Source organism: Sitophilus oryzae, unplaced genomic scaffold (assembly GCF_002938485.1).
Source record: "Sitophilus oryzae breed Bouriz unplaced genomic scaffold, Soryzae_2.0 scaffold_249_pilon_pilon, whole genome shotgun sequence".
NCBI classification, from domain to species: domain Eukaryota; kingdom Metazoa; phylum Arthropoda; class Insecta; order Coleoptera; family Curculionidae; genus Sitophilus; species Sitophilus oryzae.
The window spans coordinates 622,652-647,375 of NW_022146806.1; the positions used below are offsets into that span (position 1 = coordinate 622,652).

General features: G+C 31.4%; 2 protein-coding genes across 3 annotated transcripts in view; one reads left to right on the plus strand and one right to left on the minus strand.

The window, feature by feature from the left end:
- The first annotated feature begins 166 nt into the window (after nt 1-166).
- On the plus strand, nt 167-17,321 carry LOC115884424 (CD63 antigen-like). The gene is made up of 5 exons (XM_030902990.1): nt 167-399; nt 7,727-7,915; nt 9,381-9,563; nt 13,445-13,636; nt 16,936-17,321. Exons 1-5 carry the CDS (start codon nt 340-342, stop codon nt 17,011-17,013), a joined length of 702 nt encoding a protein of 233 aa, XP_030758850.1. The 5' UTR covers nt 167-339; the 3' UTR covers nt 17,014-17,321.
- Nucleotides 17,322-17,652: 331 nt separating this feature from the next.
- The window catches only part of LOC115884423 (proto-oncogene tyrosine-protein kinase receptor Ret-like), a 94,284-nt gene continuing 87,212 nt past the window's right edge, over nt 17,653-24,724 (minus strand). For both annotated transcript variants that reach the window (XM_030902988.1, XM_030902989.1), the window contains 3 exons: nt 24,068-24,269; nt 21,390-21,556; nt 17,653-18,194 (listed from right to left, as the gene is read on the minus strand). In XM_030902988.1, the coding sequence (XP_030758848.1) occupies nt 17,977-18,194; nt 21,390-21,556; nt 24,068-24,269 (587 nt within the window). In that variant the 3' untranslated portion in view covers nt 17,653-17,976. The remainder of the gene's footprint in view (nt 18,195-21,389; nt 21,557-24,067; nt 24,270-24,724) is intronic.

Genomic DNA, 24,724 nt, shown 5'->3' on the forward strand with positions numbered 1-24,724 from the left:
CACCTATTAAAGCCGTGTTTCTCCGTCTCTCATATATCATTTTAAACTTTAAACTACAACAGCGTCGTCACGTAAGCAACAGTTCACAAGAAGCGCCTGGCTCTTCGTGTGGGATAGCCTTTATTTCATTTAACGCCGCCTACTTTGTTTTGTGGTCAAACGAGAATTCTAAAGTGGGTTAGCTTCGCTCTGCCAAACAAATTTAGTTTTAGTATTGGCTGCGCGCTTGGTTTGCTGTCTGAACGACGCTTTGTTCAAATTCGTTGCGTACATTTGCGCGGGCATGTTTATATCTATTTAGTGTTTTTCTTTATATTTTGCTTTACGACATACGGAAACATGGGTTGTGCAAGTGGGCTCGTCAAGTATTTAGTGTTTCTGGCTAATTTACTTTTTGCGGTAAGTGTAATATGGGTGGTAGAACTTCAAGATTTTGTTGTTCGACTTCATCTGTTCATTAGCGTATGCGTGAGCATGTCACGATTATTTTTAGAAGATACACAAGCTTTGTTTTGACGTACATTTGAAACCATTTTGAAACAGAGTAGAGTTTTTTAAATTTGGGTCAGTCCTTTTAAGTAATAGGGACCTTGGGAATTTCTTACAATACTAAAACTTTTTGTCCGTGTTATTATTCAGGATGAATGGAATAAAAATAATTAAACAATCGCATGGCGTGACTACGGCCACTAAAAATATACCTGACGATATGTTTTAATTTAAATGTCAATTCAGGTTCAATCTATAAAGGTATTATCGGTATTATCACAGTTTAAAGAATATAAAATATATTTTATATTCTTTAAACTGTGGTATTATAGAGCTATTGGAAAATCCGACATAGAGTCTATACTCTGTTTATTTGCAGTAAAAAAAAAGCAGTAAACAATATATGCGGTACTAACAATTTATAAAGTTGTATTTTGTTATACAGGGTCAGTCTTAAATAAGTGTAAATACATTGCATAAGGAGTGAAATCGAGGGTGAAATATTTCGACCCCCGGAACACGTCTATGAATTTTTTCGAGAAAAAATGTTGAAGATTTTGCATCTTTCGACAAATTATAACAAATTTATTAATATCTTGATAATATGACGACATAAGTAGCAGACTAAATTTAGAGGAAAGAAAATCCAGAAAAAAATCCAGAGGTTCTGAGAATTTAAGCAAAACTTTTTGCCAACTCACCCATATAACACACAATATCCGCAGGATATCCATAGAATGTCGGAATGTCCCATTACAGGATCATCCTATAAAGATATCTATAGGATATCCTCTAGACATCCTGAAATCCTGTAGATGTCTCAGAATAGAATCTCTGTCGTATATCTAATGTACATTCAGCTGAGATATCCAAACATGCTCATGATAATAAAATATTCTAACAATATGGTCTAGATATTTAGGAAAAATAAATAATTTACTACATTTTATATTACATAAAATGCAATAAACCATACAGATAGATATATATTACGTCAAGGCAACTTGGTATCTTCTGGATAATCTGGATATTTATGAGCTTGGCCACTCCCAGTAATATGTGGTAATACAGAGAATTTAAAACGCCCGCTCAAAAAATTTCCCACAATCCATCTCGACAGTTTGTTTTTGCATCGTGTATTATTCAGTTCTTTGATTTAGTGAAATTCGAGGTGAATTCGGTCGTTTGTCGATGTTGAATGGGCTTAAGAATGACTGAAACTAACAAAACTGGTTCAGTTTGACTTAGTTTTTTCTCATACTCATAGTTCTAGCCCTTTTCTAGCAGAAATTCTATCCTAACCTCAACTAATGTCGAAAAACGACGAACGACTCAGGGTCTCACAATGAAAAATTTGTGACAAAATTATAGGTGAAAATTTGTTGAAAAGCGCTTGTTCTTTATCCCTGAACCCATTTTCGTGTTTGATCTATTCGAAATTCGAACAGAAATCCTACTTTTGTGTTTAAATTGTGAGTTTCTGGAAGGTGTGGTGTTAGAAATTATACCTCTATCCCCTGTGTGCTAACTTTGATGTAAACTGTTGCTGCTGGACTCCATAAAGAGTAGTACCGTATGATCGAATAAAAACGGCGTCCAGTTGGCTTGGAAATGACGATCGATGGCATTTCCTATATAAATTTACATATAAAATGACAGCGATCTTCATTTCATAGCCATCGCTGACGCCGTTTTTATTCGATCATACGGTATAATCCATAAGTATAATCTGGTATAATATCATCCGATAGAAAAAAAACGGCGTCAGAGGTGGCTTGGAAATGAAGATTGCTGTTATTTTGTATGTAAAATTATGGGGAATGTCATCGATCGTAATTTTCAAGCCAACTGAACGCCGTTTTTTTTTCTATGGTACAGTATAAATTGAAAGCTCTTGACTCATACAAATAAACTTCTAAATTTTGACGCAAAATTCATTGACAGGTACATTTTAGAGCTGTTAATAAAAATATCCAATGAATAACATCAAAATGTGGCTAAATAAAACTAAATTGCGAACCTTTATACTATAAACTAAGGATGAAGTAAGTATTGTCAAATATCAGTCCTCATATAATGTCCTAAAAATATTCTATAATGCTCCCAACATCATCTTTGTATTATCCTATAAATATCCTAAATAATCGTAAAAGGTTTGCCTAGGGATGTCTTGAAGATGACTTTTTTTGTCCCATCTGGATATCCCATAAATATCCTCCTCTGGTTTTTGGATATCCCTAAGATATTTACTATATCCTTGGTGGATATCCTCAAGATATCTATAGGATTGTGTTGTGTTATATGGGCACGGTACCTTGCCTTAATCTGGCGCGTTCGAGTTTTTCCAAAGTTTAAATATCTTTGAGTTTTTCTAACGATCAATTTTTTACTATACTCTGATCGGCTGCCCTACACGCACGTGTCCCTGTATAAAAGATTCCTATATTGTGGGAGTAGAGTAAAAAAGGCCCTACACACAACGATTTCTGAGATATTTGAACTCTACAATATTCGACTGTACCTTCGATTCACTCCAAAACTCAACGTCTAGTGGCCGCTTCGATAAAGATCTGATCGAAGAGATGAGTTCTGCGATCTTTCAACATGCTGAATATTTTTAACTTCACAGACCACAGATTTGGCGGGAACTGCACAGGGTCGGTAAATTGGAAACACCCTTTTCTATAGGAGTTAGACGAAAACTAATATCGGTGTCTGGAGCACAATTTTTATTAAAAACAGGATGATGAAAACATGATGAAAACCACAGATTCAAATTTTCATTCTGTTTTTCAAAAATGTACATTTTTAACAAATCGCTGTAACTTTTTTGCTATGGTAAAATACAAAATTTTGTATTTTTATTAAAAAATTTGCAAAGAACATTTTTACGTAGAATTTATTGGTTTAAGTAGGTATAATTTTTTAAAATTAAAAATTTAAGAGTTATCAACAGAAAAATTGATTTTTGTTTTGAGACTGTGCGATTTGGGATACAATGGCCAAATTTTTTACTACTCTGATCGACAGCGCTACACGCACATTCCTGTATGGAAGGTTCATGTATGGTGGGGGTACTTAACAGGGTGCAAGGTTTTTCTCTCTTTTCTCTATATCCTAAGCATATTAACTTTTGAGATACAGGGTGGTCAAATTTTTTTAAAATATATTTTTTATATCTCTATGGATATCTTTATCAAATTTTATACATGAGGCGTCAAGTTGTAAAACCCGCCTTATCAATTAAAAAAAAATTCTAATGACCTTTAGTGGAACCCTGAAATCTACAAAAACATAGTCCCAAACTGCAGTAAAAGTGGCATATTCATATATAAAATTCACTACAAATTACGTTACTGTAGCAAAATCCGTTTTATCCACTTATATTTGCTTTTTATTGTCATTATTGTTGCAAATCCCTCATTTTTTCATAAGCTCTTTACACAAGTATAACTGACATTTTTTTATCGATTTCAAATCTTCTACCTATTTTTAGGGAATTATTGATTTTAAGGAATTATTGACCTTATTTTAAGAAATTATTGATTTATTATTTATGATATTTCCATATTTAATAAATTAAGTTTGGATGCAAATATCTTGCTGTAGCAAAACCCGCAAGATGCATCACACTGCAACAAAACCTGCCTTATCCGATCTTTTTTTGTGTTTCTTCTCTTTAAAAATTAAATATTAATTTTTATTTCTAGAAAAACCACATACAAAACAATGATTCCACTCAATAGACACGTTTTTTGTAAAATAACGCTTCAAACATTTGCTAAAACAGTTTTTGCATATTATCTCAAAACAGAAATGATTTCTGCACAACAATCACCGCATCAGATTTTTAGCGATTTGAACCTGAAGTAAAATGATTTTAATTTTTTTAAGCAAAAGCTCTGCACGAAAAAATCATGAGACGAAAATGTTTTAGAAATAAATGCAGATTTTGATAATAATATTTATTCTAAGAGAAGTCGGAGCGTACCATTTTTTTTTTTAAACATATTCAATGTAAAACCCGTATGGACGACACTGGTTGAAATAAATACAATTGTTTGTACTTCAAGAGGCATTTTGGTGTATAGAAGACATTTATAAGGTTTTATAAAGGTAGCTATAATAACATCACAGTTATTACGAAAAAAATAATTAGAAAGTTTTACCACCCTGTCTTAAAAGTTGAGAGGTTTAGGACATACAGTACGTCTGCTGGATCTGTGTCTATGAAAGGAATGCGGACAAAAAACATTTAAATAAACAGCAATATATTTTATACGTCGACTTGACGAGTACGTCACCGCAAATCGCTCCGCCCACTCATTTTATTGGCTACTTGCAAATTTGTCGAATTTTTATTAATGGGACGCGTCGTTTATAATTTTTTACGAAAAACATCGAGAGAATATCGTTTCCCCTCTCACGGATACCCCGTAGCTATAGAACGGACAGACGTACTGTACATTCATATGAAATATTTTTCCCTTATAACAGATCCAAGTATCCCACACTTAAATATTAGCATGTCATTAAGGAACACCCTGTATAGTTAACGAAACCTTTATGGTTGAACGGAATTAGCAACGATAGCTTTTCTTTTGCTTGATTGCATACAAAAAAAAAAGAATATTACTTTCTGGTTAAGTTTTTTGTGAACTTTCTCTTGAATAGATGTTTCACAACTTCAATTTGCGCTTTTACCAATTGCGGGTATTCTATGAACTCTCTCGAATTTTTTTCAATTCGTAAACTAGTGTTTACTAATTGGTTATTTTCAAGGAAATTCTACACAATAACAAAATATTTTAATACTATAATGCGAGTTGTTTGTAATTTGTAATGCAGTTTCAAGGTCTATCGCAATAATATGTAATAACAAGTTACACGTCATTGTATTTTTTATGTTTATTTCGTATTGTGTTATATGAATTTATAAGATCCAACATGAAACAACAAACAAAAAACTTAAATATAACTATAAAGATGTAAAAATTAAAATAAATATCTGAAGATAATTATCTGGGAAAGAAAATTCTAAATAATTTAAAATGGGACATGCAGTGGGTGAGTCTTAAATAAGTGCATATATCTTCAGGGCTGGTAGATCTCGATGAAAGAAACATATTTTCTCTTTACCGTTTTTCAAATAAGTCCAAAATAACCGAGCTATTTAACTTGATTTATAGAAATTTAATTTAAAAAATGATTTTTTGTTTAAATTTTGAGAACCACTGGATCTTTTCTAGGTTTTCTTTCTTGTATATTTAATCCACTACCTGTATAAAGAAATTATGCTTTTAACTAAAAACTTAAAAAAATCAAAATAAAAAAAATTGCGAAAAATCTCATAAACAGGTTTCTAGGGTCGAATTATAGTACCCCTAAAAATATTTGCATTTATTTAAGACTCACTCTGTATATAAACAGTTTCAAAAAAGAAAACGGCAGCCACTCGAAACCATTGCTACACTCCTAAAATTTAAAAAAATACCATCAATAATGTGTGAAAAGAACAATAAGTACCTACATATATCACGCGTTATTTTCACACATATCGAAGAATATAAATATATTTATATTTAATTACCACATGGAGCAACCAAACCAAACCAAACCAAACAGAATAAAATTTAAATCTGCTACAACGATAACAAAATAAAAAAATTGGCGCCAGGAGGCACGTATAGCCGTCCATACTAAAATATGTTAATATCTCGAAAACTGCGACTTTGACTGATTTTGATGTTATTACAAATTTTGTTGCAAATATTATTCCTAATCGTAATTTTAATCTAGATAGGCTGGCCAAGAAATATATATATAAAAAAACATAAGAACTGAACATAAGACAATTAATAAAATATTATAATTACATTACTTCTACACAAAATCAAAAATATAAGTTAATAAATAATAAATACAACTATCACTTTGAAAACAAACAAAGAAATACACACGAAACTAGAAGAAAGTCCGACATTTGAAAAGCAAAGAGAATTTAAATTTATTTTATGTGAATGTTTAAAATATGGCCTAATTATAGGGGTCGTTCCTACAGAAATCATCAAAGATTGTTATTTCAGAGGCTATTGTATACCATACTATCGAAAAAAACGGCGTCAAAGTGGCATTTGAAACTACAAACGGTTGTAACTTCTGTTGACGGCCGCTTTCTAAATTTTATTTATTAAAAATTGACTTAAAAATTTCTCAAAAAAATTAGTAGGCATTGAATTTAGAAAAAAATAAATAGATTTTGGACACAAATCTATTTTGAAATAACTATTTTTTACTGTGCGAAGGCCTAACAGCTTTCTTAACTTATTAACTAATTAAAAAATTAACTTAATTTTTTTTTAAAATATTGATTTTTGAAAAAAACTTACACTATACTTAAGCCGGTCCTACACGATGCGTCCAACGTTGGTTCCAACCAGGTTCCAACGTTGGAAGCAACATTCGGCACAGTTTTCGCCAATGTTATAGAATACACAATTGGCAAATACATATGTCTCCCACACGATGTGGCGAATGTCCGTGCGTCCAACGTCCAACGTTGGAAGGTTTTTGCCACATCGTGTAGGACCGTCTTTATACAGGGGCCGATCCGACAGAAATTATCAACGATTTTTTTTCAAAGGCCACTGTGACGTCTTTTTTCTATCGTATATAATCGTTATTTAGTGTAAACTAAGTTTATTTGATAATATGCGATACGCCATGAATTTTTAGAAATTTTAAACATATTTTTAGGTCATTGTTTTATTTTTTTCTTCACACACCTCTCTATAGATTAGTCACGACATTTTGCATGTAAATTTCCTAGTTTACCTTATCATAAACCACACAAAATTAAGAATGTTGACTCACAAATAGTTTCTGTATGGACGTAATTAAACCGGAATACGTAAGTCAAATATGTATTTTCCTCTACTCCAAGAAATAGTCGAATCACAGCACAGTAAATATTTGAATTACACAGTGGTAGCTCGTGAGTTCTGAAGTAGGGTGGGCACAACTTGCACAAGAAAAATCTTATCTACTACTCTTCTACGTATATCAAATACGGTACAAGCAAATATATTTGTAGTACAGTGTGTCCCATTTTCTTGTGTTTTATGGGGGTTCACCACACAATCGAAAAAAAAAACAAAATGCTACGCCACTGAATGTGGTCTAATTTACATTTATTATTACATTTAAACAAACAACTAATGTGTTTTTTCTATTTTAGTTGATTGGATTAGGATTAGTCATCGTAGGAATACTATTCAAGCTCAACATTGCAGAGGTTACCAGATTGATTCCAGGAGATTTGGGAATCGCACCAATTTTATCCATAGTTCTGGGAGCTATTGTGTTTATAACGGCTTTTCTAGGATGCTGTGGAGCAGTCAGAGAGAGTTCATGCATGTTGACAACAGTAAGTAAAAACAACAATGCAATTCTGTAAAGCGGTTGCCTCTCAAAAGTGGCTCACCTCTATAACTTTTTTACTTTTTAAGATAAAAAAGGAGATTTCGTATGTTAGTATTTGACATAAATTAGGATTGAGTGACGTATTCAGTTGTTTTCGGTCACTTCCTGTTTCACCCGAAATGACTACAACTTTTGATTTTTAAACGGCACAATTTTTAATCGGTATTTTGTTAATTTATTCGATAGAAAATGACACTCCGAATAGAATGACATATCATATGACTTTTGACATTTTGGCATATGGTTTATTTGAAATTGTAACATGCGGTTCATAACGACAATTTGACTCGAAATACCAAGTGTGTGGTACCAAATTATTCGTAAAAAAATGCTTTATCCAAATATGTTAATGTTAATAAGCCACTCTTATTCCATTTCAGAAAATTGAAATATAGTTAAAAAAACGATTTGAGCATCTTTTAACCGGTCAAGATAAGACACGAAAACTATTTTACCAAGGCCCTTGATTAAAAATTAGTGGTTTTAACAAAGCTATGACACTCTAGATTGAAATATAAAATACGATTTTTTAAGCGAAAATGTCAAAAGTTGACATATGATAAGTCATTCTATTCGGAGTGTCATTTTCTATCGAATCAAGTAAAAAAACACCGAGGGTGCAATTTAAAAATCAGTTTTACAATCAAGTTTTAGTCATTTCCGGTACCTAAAACAAGAAGTGGCCAAAAACAGTTGAATACGTCAATGAATCCTAATTCATGTCATAATATGATAGGATTTTATTTTTTATTTATTTTAGTATAATATATTAATATATCAAATCTCGTTTTTTTATTTGAAAAAATAAAAAAAGTTATAGGGGTGAGAAAACTTTCATAAAACATAGATCTTCTGATATGGATTCACCCTAAGGAAAGCCCTTGAACGCCTTTACTGCCCTGAAACCCTCACATAGAACATATCGTCCTATTGCTGCCAAAAGTCACTAACTAACATTTTTCCGAACAACCAAATTCAATCACTAACTATGTTTTGAAGCGGAGAATCGATTGCAAAAGTCATTAACTACGATTTCTGGCTATTTATGTTTTATTTTAATACCGAATAGTTACTAACTATAACATCTTTATGCAATGCAATTCATCTTTAGACGCATTTTTCTCGGAAGTAGTAAAAAGTAAATTAGTGACTTTTGGCGGCAATGGGACGATATTTTGTAAATTTTTAGAGCGTATCTTCTATGTAACTTCGTTGTTAATTGTTTTAATACACTCCAAGCAAACTCCTAGTAGTTAGGTAACAAAAATAGTCATACATCTTATGATTTCGCTGATACTAAAATCTGTAAATAAAAACTGTAAAAATACTATTAAAAAAAAGATACAGTATTTTATTAAATTCGTTATTATAATAATTTTGCAATCACTGATTATCATTTTTTCTTCCAGTACTCCATAATCCTCATCACCATCTTTATAATTCAAGTGGCGATCGGAGTATACGCTTATCTCCAAATCAAGAACGAAAACCAGTTGCGTTCCACCATCAGGAATAAAGTCGATAGTACTTTCAACGAAGCCAGACATAACCTTCCTGAAGCCTTAGAAGCTAGAAATGTGCTCCAAAGATGGGTAAGTACAGTGAATGTTTGATATTTGAATACTTTAAAATGAAAATGGGACATTATTTCGAGAATCACTAAAATAGATCTGTCTTAAAACTGGTTCGTGGAAATTTTGGCGATACAAAAGGAAAATAAAATACTAGTTTACCAAAATATACCAAAACATAATATACAGGGTGGTCCGAACTGTATTCCGGAAACTTCGGTAGCATATTCTGCAGATAAAAATAAGTAAAAAAGTTCGTATAAATGTATCTCCCAAAATGCTTAGTTTCGGAGATACAGGGTGGAGAAGTTTCATTTTTATTTCGATTATTTCCAAATCATTTCTAAATTAACGTCAATATTTGGATGAAAATTGGTGTCTGGGTGTTTTTTGACATGAGAAATTTGATTTTCATGTCAATATAACACCTATTTGTAGGGGACGCTATCTACATGTTTTTTAACTGTTTTGAAGAGTAATAACTTTTCGTCCGTACCTGTATAAAACTACTGAGTGAAAAATATATACATTTCCGTTAATTTTTACGTAAAAAAACGTCTCTTGGTAAAAATTGCTACGAGCAATCGTTCTCAAGATATTTAGAATGGAAATAGTCAATACATATCATTATTGACAAAAAATAAACACGTTGAGTAGATAGTTATTTGACTGAAATAATACATTTGGAATATTTTTATTTTTTTAATCATCAATTTTTCTACAATGATGATAAAACAGTTCCTGCTGAACTTTTGGCAAATTTATTATTTCAATCCAATAACTATTTAGTCAGCATGTTTAATTTATGTCAATGATGATAGGTATTGATAATTTCGATTTTAAATATCTCGAAAACCATTACTCGTAGCGATTTTTACCAAGAGACATTTTTTACGTAAAAAACATTGTAAATATATATTTTTTTAATCAGTAGTTTTATATAGGTACGGACGAAAAGTTATAACTCTTCAAAACAGCCAAAACACATGTTGGTGGCGCCCCCTACAAATAGGAGTTATATTGACATCAAAATCAAATTTCTCATGTCAAAAAACTCCCAGATACCAATTTCAATTCAAATTATTTGGAAAAAATAGAAATAAAAATGAAACTTCTACACCCTGTATCTCCAAAACTAAGCAATTTGGAACATACATTTATACGAACTTTTTTACTTATTTTTATCTGCAGAATATGCTGCCGAAGTTTCCGGAATACAGTTCGGACCACCCTGTATATTTTAAACTCTGATCAAATCTTGTGTTACTCAACATATTGTTGATAAAGGTATTACATAGATGTTAATCATTCAGAATTAATCAAACATATCTAAAATTACAGGCAATTATACTTTTATATAGTACCATAATAAATATACTGAGTGACAAAAAAAGGAGAACACCTCTTATTAAGATATTAATAATTATTGGGGTACATGATGGCAGCTTCTGACTTGGCAATCCATTAGGTTTTCAGACAACTTAATGGAAAATCTGGGTCAATAGTGTGTTGGTGGCCCCTGATTTTTGACACACTCATTGAAACGTCAGGCTATAGTTCTGATAAGGTGGTCGATGTCCTCTTGAGGTATCCAATTCCAGGCTGCTTCAATGTATCCGGAGGGGTTCTAAATTCGACAGCATTCGACCCATCATGTCCTAGACATGTTCAATGAATGCGAGATAGATTGAATAATGTTGGCGGCTATGGTAAAAGTAAGAGGCGTCACACAATGCGGACGATAATTAAAACGGCTAAACTTGAAACAGGCTTCACCATACGCAGACCACAATTGGTCTTCCATTTTTTTCAAGCCACTGATCTGCCATGACGCAGGTTACTACTGACAATTGATCTTTGAGAAACACAATTCTTAATCAACGATCTTGAAGCGATATGCTTCCTCACGGACATTCAGACCATCTTCTTGAATCCACGCCCGACAACACCGTATGGCGCTTAAATATCTGTTGGTTTTTCTCGAAATTTCCGGCACCAACAAGCCTGACTTGCGCAAACCAACAATTCCATTCCTTTCAAAGGCCCTAAGCTGTGATGTCCGAGCAATTCTACGCATTTTAGGTATTATAGATACTTTAGAAAAAACTGTTCGACAAACCTTGCTAACTCTACGGTTAAAGTTGATCTTACATTCGCGAAAACCGAAGTTTGGTGTCAGTTAATGAGCAATGCAGGTAAATCAACTGAAATTTTCAAGAGATAAACCTGAAAATTTCGTCACTTTTATTCAAAGCAAGATAAGGCAGCCAGCAAAAAAACTATGGAATTCTGATAAACATAGTATATAGGTGTTCTCCTTTTTGTCACCATTTCTTCTAGTTCCTATTGCTCTAGTAGGTAATTTACTCTAACCTTCGATTGGTTTTGCGTTGCTTCACTGATTTTGTCACGCTTGGTATCAGCAAAACGTCTAATTTGTGAATAATAGTTTAATTTTAATCATCTGCTGATCATGCTTTAATGAGTAACATGGTGGTTTTGTGAGGATTTATCTTAAAAAGCCACACGACATTCAGAAGCCACGAAAATAAACATTGAAAGTAAGAGCACATACACAATAACAAGACATACTTCGTATTTGGACCTCTGGCCTACAATTCAATGAAATGTTGACTCACTAAATAATAAAATATTCATATCGAGTTTTACGTATTACATCATATTTTTGTTATGGAAACAGAAATTATATGTATATGCTCTATAATAATAATTTAGTGTGGATTTATATGCATCCGTAAAGCGGGGTTCAGACGCAACGACTTGTCGTACGATTTGTTTAAGTCGACGAAACGTTCCAGATAGAACGTAGCATGTGGACAGCAATTTTGAACAAATTTTAAAACTGTGCACAAACTCGGAAGACGAGAGTTAAATGTTTCAGCTCATAGATTTCGGCGTGTATGTGCACGCTCACAACGATTTCTTTGTAGCTTTATTTTAATTTTAGTTAGCTAATCAAAAATACAAATAATATCTGACCTATGGAAATGTTCACACGAGCTTCTAAATGAGTTCATTGAACTCCACAAGAGTTTCCCTTGCTTATGGCGAGTAAAATCAAAAGAATACCAGTGGCAAGAAAAAGAAAAATCAGATCTACGAGATTATTATTGAAAAGTTTAAGAACTTGGACACTGAAGCGACTAGAGATACAGTAACGAAAAAAAAACAAACCTAGAAATGTTTACAGAAAAGAAATATCGAAATTTGATAAATCTATGCTACAGAAGTATTAAATCTATTATTTTATTAGATCTATTATATTTTTTGTATTATGCCTGGAAGTTTTTGAAATCTAACTTGGCGTGTTGAAATTTTGTATTTTATAGGTTAATATAATTTTTATTTTTATTTTCTGAGTCATAAAATAATGAGAAATTTAAGTAATTATCGTCAGACGATTGTAAACATGCCGATTTTTTTCTTTGTCTGTATGTATATTTACTGATGCAGTTAATGGCCTTTGGTGTTTAAAAATATCCAAGATTAAAGAAGCACGTGTAAAAATTTACTCTTAAATTACTAAATAACACTGAAGTAGACTAAATTAGAGCTAACTTATTACTCATTTACTGGCTATTATAATTTTTACTGACTTTTAGTTTTTGTAATTTTTTTTGGTGTTTTCTTTTTGTTTTGTCCCACTTTTAACTGACTATAACTTTTTTTTGTGGGGCTATTTGGGCTGTAACGAAATTTTTTAAAGGTATATCATTATAATTTTTGAAAATGTTTATAAAAATTTTAAGCACTAGTTGATTAAAAATCATAATCGTATATCATTAATATTGATCAATTTTTTATCTCTTGGTTATGATCTCAAAGCAGAGTTTCAAAGTGAGGTTTGCTTTTATTTCCTGACCAAATTTCTTTGCTTTCAGTTACAATGTTGTGGTGTTGATGGGCCAGACGAGTACAACCAAAACTACCCTGACAGTTGCTGCAGAATGGACAGGTGCCCTTCGCTGAATAACGACATCTTTAGCGACGGTTGTGCAAACAAACTGTACAACTTCCTGGTCAGCAAGTCGCAGCTAATCGCTAATATCGCCATTGGAGTTGCTGTTGTCGAGGTAAAATACTATAAAGTAATTTTTTTGACGAGCAATTATGACATCAAATTGACAGAAGATATAGTATTGTTACGTTTTTCGTCGGTTCCGTGTGGATAGAAAGTCACAATTTATTTAAACACTAATTAACAAAAAAACAATAACGATAAAAGACTTATAGAACTATTTACAAACGATTTATAACTAAGAATTTATTTTGAATTTTAGCGCGTCAACTGCACTGGTATATTTATAACTGCCCTCTCTAGGCCACAGCCGCCGGCTTTTATACCTACAGCAAAAGAAATCTAGAATAGTCCATAGAGAAGGTTTTGAATGTTCTCGTATGTACTAGTCCATTCCAGTGGGACTCGATTCTTCTCGAACGAATGAATCATTACGGTGTCTATGCGATGTTAAGGTCATCTGAGGGCGGGACATATAGTTAGGTTAGGTCGGGGAGGGACGGGTCCGCAACAGTATTAACAGTTTCATGTTTAATAAAAATCGTAAGCACGTTTACAGATCAAAATTTATAGAGCAGTACGTGTTTGTTCTAAGAGCAAAACGTTCTTAAAACACAACACTAACATTATAAAAATGGACACCGTTTTATAGAAGTTTTTAGTTCTTTATTAAGCTGCAAAATAAAAACACAAAATCACCACAATACACCAAAACACTTTTACTTTTACACTGGACGCGCGTTTCGCTAACCATGTTAGCATCATCAGCATTCATTCATTCAATTTAATAACAACTTTTTTGAACAGAGGGAAGGTACAGCAATGGGTAATCCATTGTCTCCATTTTTGGCTAATTTATTCATGAGCAGGTTTGAAGTGGAGGCTAAGAATCAGTTTGAGTATTTTCCAAGAGTATGGTTTAGGTATGTGGATGATATTTTTGCTGTTTTTGACACACATTCAGACACCATAGATAATTTTATTTCTAAGTTAAATAATCGTTTTCCTTCCATTAAATTTACGCATGAAATTGAGAACAACGACAGATTACCATTTCTAGATGTATTAGTTATTAGAAATACTAATAATTGCCTGGAATTTGATATCTATAATAAAATGGCTAGTTTAAATTTCTTAGTTCATAGATTACTTAGTTTCCCACTTTCCAACGAAAGATATGAAATAGAAAGAGATTACATTAGGAATGTAGCTGAGTGTAATGGACATTCTCCTTCACTAGTTGATAAATTAATTAGGAAACGTAAATTCGACTTTTCAAGTGGAGAAAGATACGTCTAAATATTTTTCGATACCGTTTGATAGAGAGTTATCCCGTGGTCTAAAAGGAATTTTTAAGAATGTCAATTATAAACTTGTGTATAGTGCTAATAATAAATTACAACAATTATTAGGTAATCCAAAAGATAAAACACCTCCACTGGAAAGGTCGGGTATTTATGAAATTTCTTGTAAAGATTGTAATCAGAAATATGTTGGGCAAACTAGAAGATCAATATTAACTAGATTTAAAGAACATTTAGCTCAGATAAGATATGGTAGACCGGATAAATCTTGCGTTGCCGAACATATTGTTGATAATGAACATTGTATAGATCTTAATAATTTAAAATTAATTAAACAAGTCTCAAATTACAGGCAATTAGATGCATATGAAAGCATCAGAATTAATAAATGTAAAGATAGTATGAACAGAGTCAACGGTCCAATTCCTTCAAGTTCTTTGTTCCTACTACTCTAGTGGCTGAAATCTAACTGTTACGCTCAGTTGGCTCTGACTCGGTTGGCTAGATTTTGCCACGCCCACTCGGGGCCCACTGAGCGAGTATATAAACGCTCAACTTGTAGATTGTACTTTAGTTTATAATCATCTGCTGATGATGCTAACATGGTTAGCGAAACGCGCGTCCAGTGTAAAAGTAAAAGTGTTTTGGTGTATTGTGGTGATTTTGTGTTTTTATTTTGCTGTGTAACACCAAAGGTTCCAACCCTCAACTGTAATCTTTATTAAGCTGTTCCCTAAATTCTAAAGTCAGTAGGAAACACTTAAAGTCTTATAGAATAATCCGTATTATTGATATCATTTTACCTATTTATATTGTATACCGGGTGCGTCTTAAAAATGGCACACCTCTATAACTTTTTTATTTTTTCAGATAAAAAAAACAGATTTGGTATGTTAGTATATGACATAAATTAGAGTTGATTGACGCTTTCAATTGTTTTTGGTTACTTCCTGTTTCACCGGAAATGACTGCAACTTTTGATTTTTAAATGACACCCTCGGTATTTTTTTTATGTGTCAACTTTTGATGTTCTCGCATATGGTTTATTTGAAATTGTAACATGCGGTTCATAACGACAATTTGACTCAAAATACCAAGGGTGTTGTACCAAATTATTCGTAAAAAATGCTTTTTTCCAAATATACTAATGAGCCACTGTTGTTCCATTTGAAAAAATTGAGATATGATTTTAAATACGATTTGGGCATCTAGGACAAGACACGATTAGACGATTAAATCTATTTTTCCAAGGCACCTTGATTAAAAATTAGTGTTTTTAACACAGCCACGGCACTCTAGATAAAAATTTAAAATACAATTTTTTTTAAACGAAAATGTTAAAAGTTGACTATGTCGTTCTGTTCAGAGTATCGAATAAAGTAAAAATATACGGAGGGTGCCATTTAAAAATCAAAACTTGTAGTCATTTCCGGTAAAACAGGAAGTGACCAAAACAATTGAATACGCGAATCAATCCTAATTTATGTCACATACCAACATACCAAATCTCGTTTTTTTTTCAATGAAAAAATAAAAAAGTTATAGGGGGTGAACCACTTTTGAGACGCACCCGGTATATTTTTAGTTTTCATATTTTCTTCTTTACAATTATGACGGCAGAAAAAGCTTATCTTGTAACACAGTTAACGTTATACTGTGTTACCTGTAGTTCGCACTTTTAGTTCTCTTATGGCTTCTAATTAATATGACATTTTTGTAACTATTGCAATGATTATATAGCAAATAGGAAATAGTTGTCGTAAACAGTCATTATAACACAATAATATCATTAGGTTAGTTTAGAATTTTCAGGTGGCTATCGGGCTGTTATCCTGCGACCTTTTCAGATCTATTGTGGTCCACTTCTGATCCTTAAGTTCTAGTCCTGTACAAAAAGTCTAGCAACTTGGAGACTGGACTCCCCATAATAGCTCTTTGTCAATGGCCTATCTAGATATTTTCATAGATATTTTTCTTCATCGTTAAAAGCATTAAAATCTGAATCGTAGAAAGATCATGCAGTATATTAATATTTTTTCTTTTGTTTCAGATCATTGGGGCAATCTTTGGATTGTGTCTCGCAAGTTCGATAACAAGGGAGTATCGAAGACAGAATAGGTACGCTTAAGCATGCGATTGGATCAATAAAATTGGAAAGAAATTGATTCATAATCGAAATTTTGTAAGGAATCTAATTCCAGGATATGTTAATATTATATTTTTTATATGGCTATATAAAGGAGGATAAAACCAGTGTATCTGGCAAATAATCTTTTGCAAATATTGTCTGTAACCAGAAAATAATATACTATCTTTCTTCTATATGCTATGATCGCACATCTGTTTTTTTTTTGGTACAATAATGACAGTCCAAGTCGTGACGTCATGTCAATGGACTGAGCTTAACGACCGTTTCTAAACATTAAGATAAATAAATACAGATAAAAGACAATTTTTTTAAAAATTTTTGTGAGCAAATAAGACTCGGGTATTTATTTGATTATCACGTGTGCTGTTGAAGATGCTATTCTATAATTTGATAAATGTAAGTCTGTTTTGAAAAATATCTAGTAGTTTTTAAGCAGTTTGCAGTTATATACCTGTTGTTGATTTATCTCCGTCCACTGACGTGACCTCAAACTCAGGCAGTCTATTCTTTGTTGATTTTATTTGAATAGAGTGAGGGCAAGAATCTCATTCGTTACCATTTTCAGTCGTTAAAATATTTTATATATTATAATTAATATTATAATATAAAAATTATCTATTTTTTTATTTTATATTATTTAAAACCTTAGAATAAGACACATACCTGATGTTTAACATCGTCAGTTATTTTTGTTAATCTACATCTAGTTATAAGAAGCTGTTATTTTTTAAAATGTATTTTTTACGTCTGTATATGTAAATCTGTAGAGTTTGTAACGTTGAAAATAATAAAATAACAATAATTTTTCTTCTGTAATATTTATTTTTTGTTATTTATATAATAATAATAATTAGTATAGGACATACCGACTTATATATAATATATACTTATTAAAAATGGAATCCTCTACAAACTACAATAAATATTTTATAGTAACTTATCTCATTCTTTAACAGTCATGTCTGTATATCCTTCAGGACTCAGGTTGGTGGGTGTGACAACCCTGATTACTTTTACTGGTGTTTCGTATCCTATACACATGTTCACTTCCTCGGGGTATTCCGTTAATTTGCACTTTTCGGCTATTTGAGAATTTTTTTCTTTTTCGAGATAGTTTTGTAAGAGATTCACATCTTCTTTGTCCGAACTTGAAGACTTATCTACAAAAAATGGTTATACAGTGTGATTTTTTTTAAAGGAGTCGAAATATTTTAACTGGTAGCACATATAATAACATATACCGATTTGGTAGTTTTAGAAGTGTTGTCTGGATTTTAACGTGTAAGACAGTGATGTAGGAAGCTTAATGGAAAATCAAATGTATTAAAAGAGATAAAAGTTGGGTTTAAACATTTCTCCTATGCGGTATTGCCGGATTTTGCATCAAAAGTTCAAACCACACAATTAGGCGTTTATGGAAAATGTTGCGTCTAGGGTTGGAACCTGATTTTTTAAAATTAGTTACCCATTTTACTACAGATGTAATAGATTATTTTTAGCTTAGATATATTATCTGCACTTCAGTAGTACATATGAAAGTTTTTAATATATAATAGTTTTTTTCTACACAAATTTTCCTACAAACGTAAAAACCGGCAACACTTTGTGCCGCTTTTCATTTTGTCTCTCTGTTTGTCAACCGGTCATTTATATTATTCTCGGTCTTAAACGTTAAAATCCAGACCACACTTCTAAAATGACCAAATCAGTATAATATATATACAGGGTAGCGTACCTCATTCGCCTCGGTTGATTATACGAAAACGGAAAGATGTAGAAACAAAATATTTTATGGGTATATGTGGGGAGGCAATGTGCACAATTTAAAATTATTTTGAAATATACAGGGTGTTTCAGAACTAAGATCCATACCAAAGTTATATTTTTTCTTATGGAACACCCGGTATTTTATTTCATTTTTGGATTCTTGGGCCCAAAAAAAGGTATTTATTATGAGTGTTAAATATGTTTAAAATCTTTAGTTTTCGAGATATTTAAAGATATTTAAATATGCATTCTACAAGAGAATAGACTATTAACACCCTGTACATTACTTTTCAGAATTAATTCTTATGCTAACTTTAAAGGTAGAGAAATAAACTTTATTGGAAAATGGTATTGGTTCGTTAAACTTATACAGGGCTATCAAAAGTTGCTGATCTATTTTAGGGATATATTTTATATAAAAACTTCGTTATTTCAAATGCAACACCTCGTATTTTTTTAAATAAATCGAAGTAGATTCAAATGCTCTTTTAAACTATATTAGGGTGTCCTATACCTATCTAGCTCAGATTTTGAATAAAAAGCGATTTTTAAATAAAATTGTAATCAAGATGGCTGGTGTCGCCATGGCAATTTTCCAGTGACAGTTAGTAACTATTTTCAAAGTCGACATTAGTTTATGGACATTATTATTTATAATTTATAACAGTTTACTTAAATTTACCTATAATAGTTTAATAAGTAAGTATTCATTATTTTATTAAGAAAAATAAAGCAGTATCTGCTGGCGGACCGAATACATATGTTACTAGTGATATTATTTTGTGAGGAAAATTGCTTCTTGGCCTCAAGGGCTTATGCTCAAAGATATCCAAATAGGAATCTTCCTGATAAGCGTTTCTTTGAAAAACTTTTTGTCCTATTTCGCAGAGCTGACCGGTTTATGAAAAACCTATTAGGCAGAAACCTGTCGTTGATAGTGAAGAAAATGAATTTGCCGTAATTGGCTCTTTTATAGAAAATCCATACATTCAAGTCTCATCATCGTAAAATAATTCAAAGAACTACTTCTTCGTTTTTCTTGATAGAATAATAAACACATATTTAATAAATATTATTTATTAAACTATTGTAGGTAAATTAAAGTCCAGGTGTTATTTCCTTTACGTGAGGTGGTATTAACTCTCTTCATTTATAGTTATCGGATCGGAAAGAATTCTGATCGCGTCGCGTATATTAGTACTATCAGTAGAATTTTTTTTTCAGAAAAAATTAAAATGGAAAGGTGACAATTAAGAATGTAGATTAAGTACAAAGTGGCAACGTTGCATGCCTTTAGTACAGGCTTAAAGGATTATTGTAACTTCCAGATGCACCTGCAGTTCTAATAACTCACAACTCGCGTAAAATAACAATAAACAACGTAATAGAGAGAGATCGCTAAACCGAATAGCGTGCATGGACGTTAATAAGGCCAGGTGTTATTTCCTTTTACGTGAGGTGGTATTAACTCTCCTCATTTATAGTTATCGAATCGGAAAGAATTCTGATCGCGTCGCGTATATTAGTACTATCAGTAGAATTTTTTTTTCAGAAAAAATTAAAATGGAAAGGTGACAATTAAGAATGTAGATTAAGTACAAAGTGGCAACGTTGCATGCCTTTAGTACAGGCTTAAAGGATTATTGTAACTTCCAGATGCACCTGCAGTTCTAATAACTCACAACTCGCGTAAAATAACAATAAACAACGTAATAGAGAGAGATCGCTAAACCGAATAGCGTGCATGGACGTTAATAAGGCCAGGTGTTATTTCCTTTACGTGAGGTGGTATTAACTCTCCTCATTTATAGTTATCGAATCGGAAAGAATTCTGATCGCGTCGCGTATATTAGTACTATCAGTAGAATTTTTTTTTCAGAAAAAATTAAAATGGAAAGGTGACAATTAAGAATGTAGATTAAGTACAAAGTGGCAACGTTGCATGCCTTTAGTACAGGCTTAAAGGATTATTGTAACTTCCAGATGCACCTGCAGTTCTAATAAATTTTCTAAAATAGCGAAATAAAAACTTCAAAGGCTTGTTTCTGGAGTCGTATAAGTTCACAAGTTCTTGAATACAAATATTGCGGATATAAAAGAATCTTCGCATATTACAGGAAAATTTAATCTTAAAAGAAGAAATACAGGGCGAGTCTAATTAAATGCAAATATTTTTAAGGGTAGTATATGTCAACCCCAGAAACACGTTTATGAGTTTTTATGGCGATTTTTTTTTGAAGATTTGGAATTTAATTTTCAAAGTAAAATATTTTGGTTATTTTGGACTTATTTGAAAAACGGAAAAGAGAAAATATATATGTTTCTTTTATCGATATCTACCAGCTCTGAAAATATTTGCACTTTAAGACTCACCCTGTATGGGTGTTTATTTATAACAAGACGGTTACTATTAATTTATAGAAGTGTCATTTTGTATTTATATAATACTTTTAGGATATTTTATATTTGTAAGACCAGAGATCTTAAAAGATTGTTAATAATTTATTCAAATATAAAACTATTAGTGAATAAAATCTGTAAAAGAAATACAAACGTATCCATTCTGCTTTCGCTTAAGTAAATATTACCTGAGTGTGTTAATGTGGAAAAATAACATTTGTTTATTATTGCATTATCGGATAAATCTAAGTAGTTTACATTGTCGGTCAATAAATTTTCGAAGCAGTGATACAGATCTAAAAAGGACGGTCGCTTTTCTGGATCTATGTTCCAACACCTATTCATCAATGAGTACCTACAAAACAAACAGAACAGAGATATACATAATGTTGCAGAATTTGTTATACAATTTATTTTATGCCATTGCTATTTAATAATAATAGATTTTGAAACTTGAATTCAAAATATTAGCTATCAAAAGTTACATTTTTTTTCTTTAGAAAAGAACTATTGAATGTTACTAATGAGAATATATCAAGGGAGTCTGACATATTACATCTAAAAACACCCTGTATACGGGTGTCTTTAAACTGCTTGGTTTAGGTTCTGAAAAAAGTGTTGTACAGGGTGAGTCAACGATAGAGTAAAGTCCATTATCTCATTTGTTTCAAGGTTTACAAAAAAATGTTTAATATAAAAGTTATAGGGATGGTTAAGATACACATTTTGTAATTATTATAGAGTATACAAGGTGCTTCAAAAAAGTGTGGCGGCTATAACAAATGTTTTTTTAAATGCAACACCCTATTTTTTATTTTATTTTTAGATTCTGCGTAAAATTCCATAACTTTTTTATATATATTGTTATATACCTAAAATTAATAGTTTTTGTAATATTTTAATTTATTTAAACAAATGTTAAATTGCAGTGTGGTAAAAAATTGTCAGTGGTGCTATTGTTTCTGATGTTGGAGTACCAAAATTGGTAGGAGAGTTTTATAGAGATGAAAAAAAAAGATATATGTAAAGATATTTTAGTTAAATGATACAGGGTGTTCAAAATATTTTTCTGAATTTCAACTACTTTAAAATAAAAAATCTCAATTTTTTTAAATGGGACACCCTATATATTATCATTTTTTCTGATAGATTTTACAAAACTCTTCAACTTTTATTAAATATGTCATATACCTATTTTTAATTGTTTGCGATTTATTCCCATTTTTTCTATTTTTACCCATATTTTTAATACAATTACCCTATAGAATCATAGTTACCATGACAAAACAAAACTCTTTATTACTTACCTTTAACAAGTAGGTTCATAATTAGTTACAATTTCTGGTATTAGTTAAAATTAATTAACTTTACTCAAATAAACTAAATCGCAGTAGTGAATTTCTTGTGTATTTCTATATTATGATAAATGACACTTGGGATTTTTCGTCGAGGCGAATAGCCACAGATTAGCGTAATACTAGATTACCTAATTGCTAAAGACTACTGATATAGGAATTTTCTTCGACATACAGTAAAGTTTGTTCTCGTAGTAATTCTGGTTTATAAATTTGGTAAAGCCAATTTACTACTGCCGCGAAACCGTCCAGAAACACACTGAAGATGTTTTCTAGATAATATACAGTACATCTGCTGGATCTGTGTCTATGAAAGGAATGTGGACAAAAAACATTTAAATAAACAGCAATGTATTTTATACGTCGACTTGATGAGTACGTCACCGCAAATCGCTCCGCCCACTCATTTTATTGTCTACTTGCAAATTTGTCGAATTTTTATTGATGGGACGCGTTGTCTAATTTTTTACGAAAAACATCGAGAGAATATCGTTTCTCCTCTCACGGATACCCCGTAGCCACAGAACGGACAGACGTACTGTACATCTATTCTTATAGTAGTTAGCAAAGTACTATATAATATATAGTAATGAACCAAAAAATGTGGTTTCCTAGGCTTGTCCGTGTATATCAGTCACATTGACTAATTCATTTGAAGAAAATCTGTAACTATTATCTCTACCATTTATACTTATTACAACAAATTAAACTAAAATTCAAATTTTGTTCTTAACTAGCTTAACGGACATGAAATTGTGATAATTATTACTTTTTGTCATGGCAACTATGATGTTATAGGGCAATTGTATTAAAAATATGGGTAAAAATAGAAAAAATGGAATAAATCGCGAACTAATAAAAATAGGTATATGACATAATAAAAGTTGAAGAGTTTTGTAAAATCTATCAGAAAAAATGATAATATATAGGGTGTACCATTTAAAAAAAATGAAATTTCTTAATTTTAAGTAGTAGAAATTTCTTAATTTTTAGAAATTCATAAATATATTTAGAACACCCTGTAGCATTTAACTAAAATATCTTAACATATATCTTCTTTTTAATCTCTATAGAACTATCATACCAAGTTTTGGTATTCCAACTTCAGAAACAATGGTACTACTGGCAATCTTTTACCACACTGCAATTTAACATTTGTTTAAACAAATTTAAATATTTCAAAAACTATTAATTTTAGGTATATAACATTATATATAAAAAAGTTATAAAATGTTACGTAGAATCTAAAAATAAAATAAAAAATAGGGTGTTGCCTTTAAAAAAACGTATGTTATATCCGCCACACTTTTTTGAAGCACCCTGTATACTCTATAATAATTTTAAAATGTGTATCTTAACCTTCCCTATAACTTTTATATTAAACATTTTTTTGTAAACCTCGAAGCAAATGAGATAATGGACTTTACTTTATCATTGACTCACCCTGTACAATGATTTATTAAAATATAGATACATATCATATTATAAGTAGAAAAATAAAATTTTCTTACAAAACTATGGAACAGTTTGGGGGCCTTTCCATTCGATATCCTTGTTTTAGGAGATTGTATAAATTGTGAACTGGTAATCCAGGATAAGGACTAGCTCCCAAAGTTACCAATTCCCATATTAGTATTCCAAAACTCCACACATCGGATTTGGTGGTGTAAATGTGGTCTGCCAAGGATTCTGGAGCCATCCATTTTACTGGAACTATTGTACAATAATAATTAAAAGCCATGTAATTTTATCTTTAGTTTTGTTCTAATTTTTATGTAATACAGGGTGAGTCTTAAGTAAGTGCAAATATTTTCAGGGCTGGTAGATCTCGATAAAGGAAACATATTTTCTCTTTACCGTTTTTCAAATAAATCTAAAATAACCGAGATATTTTACGTTGAAAATATAAACAAAAATTTTTTTTGCTAAAATTTTGAGAACCCCTGGATCTTTTCTGGATTTTCTTTCTTGTAAATTTAATCTACTACCTATGTTGCCATATTATCAACAAATTATATTTTTTAACTAAAAACTAAAAAAAAATTTCTCAAAGAATCCCAAATTTTCAAAATTTTTTTTTCGCGAAAGAAACCTCATAATCGTGTTTCTGGGGTCGCTAACCTAACCCTAAAAATATTTGCACTTATTTAAGACTGACCCTGTATAAA